The sequence below is a fragment of the Lepidochelys kempii genome, chromosome 16, assembly GCF_965140285.1.
Source record: "Lepidochelys kempii isolate rLepKem1 chromosome 16, rLepKem1.hap1, whole genome shotgun sequence".
Lineage (NCBI taxonomy): Eukaryota > Metazoa > Chordata > Testudines > Cheloniidae > Lepidochelys > Lepidochelys kempii.
This window is the reverse complement of record NC_136395.1, coordinates 9576005-9589352: the sequence shown is the minus strand read 5'-3', so window position 1 is coordinate 9589352 and position 13348 is coordinate 9576005. Positions and strand designations below refer to the sequence as shown.

Below are 13348 nucleotides of genomic sequence, written 5' to 3'. Positions count from 1 at the left end.
CTTCCCATTTGGTGCAAACTAAAGTTTTAAATTCCTGTTCTCTGCAGGTGCAAAGGATTGCAAGGAGCTGTTAGCCAGAGGGCACATTATGAGCGGCTGGTACACCATCTACCCCGAAGGCTGTGCTGCCATGACCGTGCTGTGTGACATGGACACAGATGGTGGGGGATGGCTTGTAAGTAAGAACTGAGCGTAATGAAGTTCACTGGACGCTTATGCAAATGTGTGCCTGTCTCAAAATGAGTTCTCTTAGGCAGAGTCTTCAATATACAGCCATAGCATGAATATTAAATACAAAGCAAATTCCTATTTCACAGCTTTTTCTTCAGTGAATCTAACAGGGAGTTCCCTATTAAAACATTAGTTATGTGTGTAAGTGGGGCCTGAATGAGCTTTCCCCTGACATCTAGTGACCTGGAGAAAAGACTTTAGGAGCAGATTGTATTTGTATGGACATACCCACTCTGCCTACGTTTTCAGCAGCCAGACTGGCTTTGCAAAAGTGATCAATTTTGGCTGGTTTTGGGTTACAATTCACTTTAGTATTCAATGTGGGGTAATGTTCTCTTTGTTGTACGATCAAAGAGCAGCAGAACTGTGCTTCGCATGCCATGACTGAGGGTGTCGCAATCGACTGACTCTCCCTTGGTAAGCAGGAGGTAGAGATGCTAAATCCCATTGAAGAGGAGACGGGGTGGTGCCAAGTGTTCCTGTTCCTCATGGTGCGGGCTCTGCCTAAAGAGTCCTGGACACCATTTGATTCTCCTCTCTTAAAATATGATGGGGGCTAATTTAGCTACAAATCAGGAAAAAGATCGTGGAGTCATCGTGGATAGTTCTCTGAAGACCTCCACGCAGTGTGCAGTGGCAGTCAAAAAAGCAAACGGGATGTTAGGAATCATTAAAAAAGGGATAGAGAATAAGACCGGGAATATCTTTATTGCCCTTATATAAATCCATGGTGCGCCCACATCTTGAATACTGTGTACAGATGTGGTCTCCTCATCTCAAAAAGGACATACTGGCATTAGAAAAGGTTCAGAGAAGGGCAACTAAAATGATTGGAGGTTTGGAACAGGTTCCATATGAGGAGATATTAAAGAGGCTAGGACTTTTCAGTTTGGAAAAGAGGAGACTAAGGGGCGATATGATAGAGGTCTATAAAATCATGAGTGGTGTGGAGAAAGTGAATAAGGAAAAGTTATTTACTTGTTCCCATAATAGAAGAACTGGGGGCCACCAAATGAAATTAATGGGCAGCAGGTTTAAAACGAATAAAAGGAAGTTCTTCACACAGCACACAGTCAACCTGTGGAACTCCTTGCCTGAGGAGGTTGTGAAGGCTAGGACTATAACAAGGTTTAAAAGAGAACTGGATAAATTCATGGTGGTTAAGTCCATTAATGGCGATTTGCCAGGATGGGTAAGGACTGGTGTCCCTAGCCTCTGTTTGTCAGAGGGGGACGATGGATGGCAGGAGAGAGATCACTAGATCATTACCTGTTAGGTTCACTCCCTCTGGGGCAGTCTGGGACAGTGGCATTGGCCACTGTCAGCAGACAGGGCACTGGGCTGGATGGACGTTTGGTCTGACCCAGCCTGGCCATTCTTATGTTCTCTTCAGTGTTTGAAGCCAGAGCTGATTGGACCCAACAGAAGCTCCTTGTTTCTGCTCGGTGATTACTAGAGCTGAAATCACTGATGAGCAAGTGTAGGGGCCAAGCCTTAGAGCTGGTGCGGGAACAACATTGCAGGGAAAGACCGTGAAGAGGCAGCAGCACGGAGGGTCCCCCCTGTCCAGTGAAATCCCTAAGAGCTGGGCCTAAATGGGGAACCTCAGAACACAGCATCTCAGATGGTACTGAATGGTAGAGATGGCAGCAAGGGGAGAACAATGGCGGAGATAACCGTGGCAGCAGCCGGGAACTAGTTGCCGGGCAGTTGGAGGCATTGTTCAATGCACGCCACCCTACACCTCCGAGGTGATAGGTGAATGCATGTGGATGCACCTGTGCAATCTAGGTGTTTGCTGACCAATGACAGCCAAGTTAGACAACTGTGAATGGGGTGCAGCAGAGGGAGTAGCGTGTTAAACAGACACACATTGGTCAGACTTTCATACCTCAAGATGGAAAACTGAGGCAAAGGACACTTCCCAGTGCACTATGGGATGGGTGTTTACTTACAATTACATGTTATTTTTGAATTGTGGTTGTGGTGTTCTCCCAAATTAAAGCTTGCAAGTGTGGAAGTATTGCCTATTAGAGGCACCTAACGGTGCTGGTTAGTTTTCCAAGATTCCTGAGTGAGGGTTTAGGCCTGTTCTGTTTTGTATTGTTATAAGAGGAACCCCTAGATTTTGAACCTGGCCCTTATTGGTGCCAACTCCACCTGGCAGAAGGGTTACATGTGCAGTGCAATGGAGGATTTCAGCATAACATTTACACTCCCGAATTTTAGCGCACACATATACACCTCTTTTCCTGCCAATCTTCAGAGAGAGTTTCCCATATGTAGTAAGTATCAACTGGATTCTTCAGAATTAGAATGAAAACTGTAGTGGCTCTATAATATAATTCAGCACCTTTGTGTGTATACATTAATATACCGTCTTCAGTTACATAAATCAAATACCATTTTTTCCTGTGAGATCTGTGGCTCACTCAGTACCCAAATTGGACTCTCAAGAGCTGAATTAAGGTTGCATGGGCAAACTTAAATTTGACATTTCCTAATTCTGTGTGCTTGACTTTGCAACCTTCCAACAAATCTGTTCCTCCTCCGCATCACAGCCTTCCCTTACTATGGAATTGAAATAAAATAAAATGCCATGGTGTAAGAGCATGGGGGTTACACGAGAAACTCAGTATTTGACAGAAGTGAATTTTTGTAATTGTGGGTAGATTTGGCTTTTGTCAACTTTAATTTACACTGGCCCAAATCTGAGATTCTTATTCAAATTTTACTCTGCCAAATACCAGTTCTGTACAAGGGAAGTTTCTCTCTCTCTCTTTTTCTCTCTTTCTTATATATATTAAAAAAAATAAAATAAAATTTTATTTTTTTTACTTGGGCACTCCTAAGGCAAACCCCTGTTGAAGAGAACTAAGGGAAGACTGAGTAAAAATTGAATAAGGATCTCAAGATGAGGCCCATTGAAAGGACTCTAAATTTAATTCTCTCCTTTCTAGAAGAGCTAATGACAAGAAAGTTAAAATGATGGGCTGTCTAATTCTGATTAACCATAATATACACTATTTGAGCAACTTACCCTGGAGGAACCTGAACTGCCAGTCTCACAAAACTAAAATGAATGTGACCAGCCTCCAACCTGTTTCCCTGCAGGTTTTCCAGAGACGGGTGGATGGGTCAGTGGATTTTCATCGTAACTGGGATTCCTACAAGAGAGGTTTTGGCAACCAGCTGACAGAATTTTGGTTGGGAAATGACAATATTCACCTGCTGACATCATTTGGTAAAGAAATCATGGATGCGGTTTTTCTTAAAATCTCTTCTGCCCACCCCTCCAATCCCCTTCTTTGCAACATGTCTTATAGTGATCATAACACTTACAGTAGCTCTTACATAGTGACTTTCATCTGTACATCTCAGAATGCTTTATCAAGAAGGGTATCTGTTCACATAAAGCAAGGTGCAGAGAGAGGAAGTAATTTGCCCAAGTTCATACATCAAGTTAGTGGCAGAGCTGTGAATAGAGCTTAGACCTGACTCCCTGTTCAGTGCCTTCCACACTGGGCCAATAGTGGTAAAACTGCTGCCAGAATCACCATCACCATCGCCTATGTCTTAGAACTTAGCTCTTCCAGGAAAAGCAAGTGAAATAGATAGCAATCTAGTGCTGCTGGCTCCAGTCAAGGTTGCTTCAACCTGAAGGTTGATATGGTGTCTGAATAGCAAATATTCGACACCTGAGTTTCCCCCAAACTGTCCCTTTCCTAGCAGTGGCTAACCTTGAGCATTCATGGATATATCTTCTCTAGAAGGTGAGACATCACAGTGCCAGCCAGTCAGTCACTGCCATATTGCAGTCCAAGGGGCCGGACGAGTTGCATCCGAGAGTGCTGAAGGAATTGGCGGCTGTGATTGCAGAGCCATTGGCCATTATCTTTGAAAACTCGTGGTGAACCGGGGAAGTCCCGGATGACTGGAAAAAGGCTAATGTAGTGCCAATCTTTAAAAAAAGGGAAGAAGGAGGATCCTGGGAACTACAGGCCAGTCAGCCTCACTTCAGTCCCTGGAAAAATCATGGAGCAGGTCCTCAAAGAATCAATCCTGAAGCACTTGCATGAGAGGAAAGTGATCAGGAACAGCCAGCATGGATTCACCAAGGGAAGGTCATGCCTGACTAATCTAATCGCCTTTTATGATGAGATTACTGGTTCTGTGGATGAAGGGAAAGCAGTGGATGTATTGTTTCTTGACTTTAGCAAAGCTTTTGACACGGTCTCCCACAGTATTCTTGTCAGCAAGTTAAGGAAGTATGGGCTGGATGAATGCACTATAAGGTGGGTAGAAAGCTGGCTAGATTGTCGGGCTCAACGGGTAGTGATCAATGGCTCCATGTCTAGTTGGCAGCCGGTATCAAGTGGAGTACCCCAAGGGTCGGTCCTGGGGCCGGTTTTGTTCAATATCTTCATAAATGATCTGGAGGATGGTGTGGATTGCACTCTCAGCAAATTTGCGGATGATACTAAACTGGGAGGAGTGGTAGATACGCTGGAGGGGAGGGATATGATACAGAAGGACCTAGACAAATTGGAGGATTGGGCCAAAAGAAATCTGATGAGGTTCAATAAGGATAAGTGCAGGGTCCTGCACTTAGGACGGAAGAACCCAATGCACAGCTACAGACTAGGGACCGAATGGCTAGGCAGCAGTTCTGTGGAAAAGGACCTAGGGGTGACAGTGGATGAGAAGCTGGATATGAGTCAGCAGTGTGCCCTTGTTGCCAAGAAGGCCAATGGCATTTTGGGATGTATAAGAAGGGGCATAGCGAGCAGATCGAGGGATGTGATCGTTCCCCTCTATTCGACATTGGTGAAGCCTCATCTGGAGTACTGTGTCCAGTTTTGGGCCCCACACTTCAAGAAGGATGTGGATAAATTGGAGAGAGTCCAGCGAAGGGCAACAAAAATGATTAGGGGTCTGGAACACATGACTGATGAGGAGAGGCTGAGGGAGCTGGGCTTGTTTAGCCTGCAGAAGAGAAGAATGAGGGGGGATTTGATAGCTGCTTTCAACTACCTGAAAGGGGGTTCCAAAGAGGATGGCTCTAGACTGTTCTCAATGGTAGCAGATGACAGAACGAGGAGTAATGGTCTCAAGTTGCAGTGGGGGAGGTTTAGATTGGATATTAGGAAAAACTTTTTCACTAAAAGGGTGGTGAAACACTGGAATGCGTTACCTAGGGAGGTGGTAGAATCTCCTTCCTTAGAGGTTTTTTTGGTCAGGCTTGACAAAGCCCTGGCTGGGATGATTTAACTGGGAATTGGTCCTGCTTTGAGCAGGGGGTTGGACTAGATGACCTTCTGGGGTCCCTTCCAACCCTGATATTCTATGATTCTGTGATTCTATGCAGCATCATTCCCTGAGGATTGCTTTCCATGAACTCTAGTAGACAGAATGGTGGAAACACTTGTCAGATCCTTGCTGGCCAGAAGAGGGTCAACAGGTAGCAAAATATCCAGCTACACTGTGGGATTCCAAATACATCAGGGCACCCAGCCTTTGCTACTCTGCTCAGCTTTGTCTCTGGTTCTGTTCCCTCTCCCTGCCCTTGCCCTTGTTCCTGCTGGTTCACTCCAGCTCCTATTTGACCCTGAGATCCAAAATCCTGTTCTAATCACTGTGACAGAGTCCCCCATTGGAACCAATGGAGCCAGGACAGAAATACCTGTGTGTCTTGCTGGCGGAGGCCATAGAGGGATGGACACTATATATTCTGATCTCCTGCCTGGGTGAAGGGTGTTAGATGTGGGTTCTGTTTGCCAACGGAAAGATGAGAGTGGGGGATGGAAACTGGGTTAGCTAAGGCAGTCCCAGAGTCAGCACAGGCTGGTGAGTCAAGCCCAGGTGTGTGAGGGTCCTCACAAATAAACCCAGCATTGTGCAAAGTGATAGAATGTAGTGAATATTTCACTTAGCTCCTGTGTTCCCCAGGAAATAACGAGCTGCGCATTGACCTCGGAGACTTCGAAAACAAGAAATATTTTGCCAAGTACAAGTCATTCAACATTTTGGGAGAATCTGAGCAATACAAACTGATTCTAGGGGACATGGTGGCAGGTGATGCAGGTAGGTGCTGTACTTGCTCACAGCAGAGGAAAAACGTGCCCATCCAATGGAGATGTAGGACATCCTGCAGCAGAAACAAACCAAATCTTACCCTTTTAAAGACTGGCCCAGGGCTGCAGCATCAGGCTCATAAAATTAAGGGGAAAAAAACACCTTAAGTTTTAATTTTAACATAGTCTCTGTAAAGCTCTGGCTTCAATTGTCCCTTTAAAGCTCCAGCTTCTCATCATGGAACTGGGAGGAAAGGGGGGAAAAGTGCTTCTACCCGTCCTCTGAGACCTTCCAGACCACGTCCTGGTCGCACAGGGCAGGTATTTAAACAGGAACAAGTGGGAAAAACCTCATTCCAATCAGCAGGGGCAGGTCCTGCAAGGCAGAACAGGCCCTTGGCCTGATCCAAAGGAAGTAATGAGGGTCCTTGACCCTGTCTCTTCACTCCCCAAGGTGAGGTGCTCAGGTACTCATGCTGATAAGGCCAGGGAACCAGAAGGTACTCACGTATTCTGTCTGTCCTGTTTCTCTCAGTGCATCATGTCACCCTTTGGGTCAGAGCAGAAGCACTGACTTACTCCTTGGGTGGTGCAATTCCATGATCAAGGACTATGGTGGAGAGTGTTTTCCCTCCACTGCCCCACCTGAAGCTGAAGAGCTTGGTGCATGTCTCTGGCTCTACTTCCTCAAGCTGGGTTGTGGGGAAACCAAGTAGAGCTGGGCCACTCATCCTCCCTTCACTTTCCTCCAGCCAGGCGAATAGGAACTGGTTGCCTCATCTCCCACCCCTCCTTTACTTTCCTTCTAGTCTTTCCCTCCTAGTCTTCCCACCCCAAACTTGGCAATGGCTATTAAACACAGTTTCACCCCCGCACCCTCAAGTAGGCCCAGAGCATAATGGCAGCCTCTCTCCAGCACCACTAGGATGCAACATCGGAGGTGATTAAATCCTCAGAATTAACTGACCCAGGATTAAGGGGAAGGAAAAAGTTTAAACCCTGTCTGTGTGTTGTTACAGGGGATTCATTAACCTACCAGAAGAACAGTAAGTTTTCAACCCCAGACCGTGACAATGATCTGGATTCGGGTAGCTGTGCAAAAACCTTCCAAGGAGCCTGGTGGTTCAATAGCTGCCATCACTCCCACCTGAATGGGATGTATTTACGAGGAGCCCATAATCGTCCTGGTCATGGTGTGCTCTGGAACAAGGGTATTGGGAATGAATATTCCTACAAGTTCTCCGAAATGAAATTCAGGCCTCTTCCCTAGTGTGAGGTAGGGGCTGTGCACCCTCCCCTCCCAGGTGCATTTTGTGGTGAGCACCGGCTTCCTATGGAGGCTTCTCCTGAAATAAAAATGTTTTCTGCTTGGAGAATCTCGTTTGAGTGGGATTTCTTCTTTGTTCTTGAAGAAGGAAAGCTGAGGGCGACACTGGAATTCTAGGTCTCTCCTCACTGTGATACACTGAGTCACACCTGCCCATTAACAAAGCACTTTGTCTCTAACTAAGGAGAGAGAAGCTTTATCTGTCTCTTCTCTCTCATGATACATTGAGCAGAAGGAGATGCTAGCTCCTCTCCTGGCTGGCTCCACTGATTTAGCAGAGGATCATTATGAGCTATGCCATCAATGCACATGGCACTTTACAATACAGATCCCGAGGGATGCCCTGCCCTGAACAGCTTATAATCTAAAGGCAAGATTTGTGGCTGTCTCTTGTGCAGATGCATGGTGGGGACATACAAAAGCCTGTCACAAACACTGTCCCTGTGCTCAGGGACTGCTCACTCCCTGTGCCCTTGGGAAGGCACATTGCTCCCAAGGGGACAGGGAAAGGTGGGACAGATGCAAGGCCCCCGCCCACCCTCACTCTGAACCAGCTGATTGTGCTCCACCCCACTCCCAGGGCGTAGCTGTAGGTAAATCATGCAGTCGGGGCCCAATTCATCCGTCAGCCAGTGCAAAGCCTAGCGCAGGGAAGAGGGGCTGGCTTGTGTTTCCCCTCCCCAGTCTTGGAACTGTCAGGGGGCAATTCAGCCCCCCACTGGAGTCAGGGATGCCCTGAGGCTTGCACAGCTTGTAGCTAGCTTCTCAAGATTTTTGATCTTTTACAGCCGGATTATCTAGAGAACAGGACCATACAGGGCATACACCTTCCCAGCCCTGGAGTGGGCTGCATCTAAGCCTGGCATGCCCTATATCCTCTTCTGCACCAGGGATTCTTGCAGGGAGCTAAGAGCTGGTTGTCTGCTGGCCTAGAGGATCTCCCCCATTACATATCTTCTCCCAGGGGTTGTAGGACTGTTTTTCAGTCTCTTTGCTGGGGTATTGCTGGCTGCAGTTTCAGAACCACTACTGGTCTGTCTCACTCAGTCCACGTGGAGAGCATAAGAAAAAAATACATCAGTGATTTAGTTACCAAACGATGTTAACAGGTGGATATTGTGATTTCCCCAGCCAGAATTCTGTCAGCTGGTTTCCAAAACATCTCCTCTACGAGTTCCAGTCACGGGGAAAAAATCCACTGACCCATCTGCCCATCTCTGGAAAGCCTGCAGGGAAAAGAGCAGGGCTCAGGTGGAAGGCAGCAAAGTGGTCTGGATCCTGAAAAGGGAATAAGCGCATTACATGTTGTTCAAATCCATTTGTTTCCCATGACTCAGCTCAGCTCCCCATGGCTAATGGTCAGGGTGGTGTGTGGTAGCATAGCCCAGAATTGTGTTACCTACCTGTGCACAGTGATAGAAACTGCCTGTATGACACAATCAGCCTTTACACCAACTCTTATAAGGAAGAAATGTAACTAAAACTCTGACCAAAAGTAGCATCCACAGTAATTGCAAGGGAAAAATCTTTGCTAACCTGGCACTTAAATTTAGGGGACTTGGTGGAGGAATCCCATAGGAGAACACTGGTTTTCTCAAACTACTAATGCTATAAAACGCAAAATTAACATTCAAAAAGGCGGAACTGCACAGTTAACGTTAGTCACCCTAGACAACATTAGCTCGGGTCCACTTTTCTGCTCTCCCATCACGCTGTGTAGGCAAGGCAGACAGATTTTGATGTGGGTATTTTTGATAAGGTTTTGAATACATTTTACCCCCATTAAAGCCACTCTATTATCCAAGTTGGACAGTGGAGTCCAGGCTCACTGTGATGCACTTGGTAAAAATGTATTTTTCAGCTAGCACAGCATGCTACTCCTTCCCTGCTGAGAGAGAGTGCTCGATGGGATCAGTCTGCTCAGGGATCTGTACTGGGCTATTTGCACTTCTGTGGGTTCAATTAAAGGTGTTGGCCCACATCCTCAAAAGTATGTAGGCTCCTAACGTTCACTGATTTGAAGATCTGGGCCGTTGGTTTTAAATTGTAAAGCCCTAGATAGTTTTAATCTGAGTAGGAGTTGGGTAAACTCAGGAGGATTTTAGTTTAGACACTGGTCGCAATTGGTTTTTTTTAAATTACGTGTGGCCCTTGCACCCTGAGCTGTAGATATTTAAGCCAAATTTTAAATTTAAAACTAATTTAGATAATATTCCATAGTATGTTTGTTTATATATTTAATTTGCTTGCACAACAAATTTTATTATCAAACCCATGTACTAAGGGCTCCAATCCCACTTTAGAGCAGGAGTAGTAGGCTGGTTTGCTAAAGAGTGCTTGGCCATGTTCTTTTACTCTTGATTCGTACTCGCAATCCATCCTCTGCCATCCAGGTCCATGTCACACCGGACAGTCATGGCGTATAGTCACAGGGGTAGATGGTGCACCAGCTGCTCATGAGGTACCCCTTGCTCAACGGCGCTCTGCAGTTCTTTGCTCCTGGGCAGGATGAAGACCTATAATTGGAAGATGTAAATACTTGAAGGACTTTCCTTGATCAAAAGAGTTATGTGGATATGAGGAAATGGATCAGTTGTGCTCTTGTTAGAAAATTGCAGCATCTGATCTTCATTTGCAGCTCTCACCTGATTTCACCGGGAGCTGTGGGCATTCAGCCCTTGTGAAATCAGGGCCAAAGTGCATTGCACAATCCTTCCACTGCTCCCCTGTTGCACAGCTGCACTGAGCTACACGGGGGGTAGGTGCATTAGAAATACAAGAGCTGACTTGAATTACATTAAGCTACTGCAAAGTGACCGAGCTATGCTACCAGAATATGAGATAACAGGCTCATAAGAATATGAAACTCACCTTTTTCACGCGGTATATATTCTCCAGCTCCATCTTTCCTGTGTAGGAGGAGGAAGACAGTGAAAATGGTTTTTGAGGTCCATATTGTAACTGAACCTAATGTTATGGCATTGGGGCATACGAGTGCATAAAACAACCCTCTGCATGGTCTTCTCCAATCTTGGGTGCCTGGTGCAGTAGCTGTGCTATCAGTATTTCCTGCCCCATGTAGAAAAGGGGAATGGACCAAGCCTTTATTGTAGTCCTCCAGGTCACTGAAGAAGGTAGATGAGCCAGCACCAGGGATGGAGGAAGATTCATCTGAATCTAGTAAAGGGGTGGCATAGCTTATGTCCCACCTGGTGCAATCCTTTCCCTGGGCTGCTCTTGGAAGGGTAAATCTATGCAGCACCCCATGCTCAAACCTGGAAGCAAAGGCGCATTATAGCCCACCCTAAATGATTCTCATTTTGCATCTTTTTTCTGCCCTTTGCAGACACGTTCTCACTCCCAGAACAATTTGCTTTCAAAAGAGAACAAACCAACCATACAGATACCAGGAAGGAAATCCATGAACCCATCTGCCCCAGGACTTCAAAGAGCGGCTATTTAAAAATAAAAAGTGCAAAAAACCTAACCCAAAGAATAATTATAGCAAAGAAATTTTCCTTCTCCCCTCAAATGTGGGGTTGTAGCTCCAAAGTTACACAAGTGTAAGATCACAAAGGCTCCTCGGTAGTCCTGGGACACTTACACTTTTAAAGTCTAATTATCTTGGGATCCATTGGGAGTAGAAATGGACCACTGGAAAAGAGATTTCTAGATTATTAATGGGCTAAATGGTATTTGCTACTAGCCCTGGAAGTTCCTGAGAGTTCAGACTTTGAAGTTACAACACTGATATACATGAGGAAGCTACTTTAAGTTCTATTCAGAGATTCTAAAATATTAGTTATACTTTTTCTCTCCTTCTAGCTGAGTCTGTTATGGGAGTGCCATGTAAGAGAGGTCTATGTTATGTAGATAGTTAATCTAAAGAACTCTATGGACTGGCATATAGGAATCTATAGTAATGTTCATCAGTAAGGAGGCAGAATAAAGTTGTTGATATGCACTGCAAACAGCTTCCTCAGTCTAGCTTATAACATCTACATTCGAGCTGGTTGGGAATTTTCAGTGGAATGTTTTTTCAATCAAAAAATGCAGTTTTGTTGAAGCCAAAACTTCTTTTGTAGAAAAAGGTTGGTTTTGGTGAATTTCCTGTTTTGCAAAAAAAAGTGTAGAAACTGTCAATGTCCTGTTTGGATACTTTTTAAATCAAACACAAAGTTTATTTCCGCAGAAAGACTTTTCAGTGGGAGATGGATGTTTATAGTGTAAAAACCCAAAAGTTGAAATTGAAACAGAATATTTTGCAATTATAGAAGCACTGTGTTTTTAGTTGCTCTGCTCCTGCAGTTGCTATGACTCACCCCTCCAGCAAAGCCTGCAGTGACCCCGCCCCCAGGCATACCTCAACAGCCTATCCCTGGGCAGGGCCTGGGTCACATGACCCGTGGCACAGGTATTTCACTGAGTCTGCCAGAGCAGGAGCCGTAAGTTAGTCAGTACAACACCACTACTTGGCCAGGGAGCATCCTGCTGCCTCATGGGGTTAGTCTCCTCAGGCTTCCAGCCTGCTCTTGATCTGGTTCCTATTCTTGCCTGAGCCTTGTTCCAGCCCACTCCAGCTTTGTCTGTGCCCTACTCTGACCTTGCTCCAGCCCTGTTCCTGACCTGCACCTGCCTCCTGACCCCCAGCCCCTCAAACTGACTCCAGCTCAGCTTCGGCCTGCATCCAGACTCTAGCTCCGATCCTGATTCGGCTTGTCTACAGACTCTGATCCTGTTTCTCATGCACAGCCAGTCCTCAGACCCCAGTTTCAGCCAATGCCGAGTCTACAGCTGGCTTCAGCCCTTGGTACCTGTTCTTGACCATGGCTCCAACAATCAGCCAAGATCACCTTGTTGCTGGCACCCAGTGCCGAGAGGCTGACCAACAGCTTGAGTGGTTCGTTACCCGGTGTGCTACACCCAATAATCACAACGGGGTGGAGAAACAGAAAAGTTTATTTGCAGCTGCAAAAAGGTACAGGGAGAATAAAATCTCAAATCCTGCACAACAGAGCAGGAAGTTACACAGGCTTTTATACATCCTTTTTCCCAGCATACTTATCCAATAGCAAGCTGCCCTAAGTATCCATATAGCCAGCTAATCCAGTTCCCAGCTAGTTCCCTGATTCTCTGTATCATTTGTTAAACTATACATAAAGCTGCTTTATTCAGCATTGTTCTTCCATATCTCCCCTGTTTGGCCTTGCTTAGTTTCAGGCAGTCTGACTCTGCAACATACTGTTGCAGATTCTCAGCATAACTGCTGTGTGTGCCTCCAGGCGGGGGGGCCAAGGACACTTGGGCCTAGTACGCAGAGCTGCTGCGAGTGCCTCCAGGCAGGAGGGGGGCCAAGGACACCTGGGCCTAGTGCGAGGGGGCTTCATCGGCACTTGTGGTCTTCCATCCCCTCGAGTTACCTAGTGGCCATGCCCCAGTGTCCCCAACAACCTAGAACTCAGAGCCTGACAGTGCCAAACCAACTTTAAAAAAAAAAAAAGAATTTCAGTTTTGTGACAATTGGAGACTTTGACTTTTCATCGCAATTTGGGACAGGATGTTTTTTTCTGAAACCTCAGATTTTCATGGGATGGGAAAACCGTTTGTCTACCATTGTTCTTCCAAGGATGCACTTCTGCCAGTGGTGACAGCGCTGATGTAGAGTAGCTGTGCAAGAGTTTTTGGCACCATGTCTTCTGACCCCTCTCAGAGCCTG

General features: G+C 46.0%; 1 protein-coding gene across 1 annotated transcript in view; it reads left to right on the top strand.

Moving 5' to 3' along the window:
- Positions 1-7645, top strand: part of LOC140899194 (ficolin-2) — a 28357-nt gene extending 20712 nt beyond the window's left edge. The window contains exons 8-11 of the mRNA XM_073314219.2: positions 48-175; positions 3346-3475; positions 6181-6315; positions 7325-7645. Coding sequence (XP_073170320.1) covers positions 48-175; positions 3346-3475; positions 6181-6315; positions 7325-7575 — 644 coding nt within the window. The 3' untranslated portion in view covers positions 7576-7645. The remainder of the gene's footprint in view (positions 1-47; positions 176-3345; positions 3476-6180; positions 6316-7324) is intronic.
- Positions 7646-13348: the final 5703 nt, after the last annotated feature.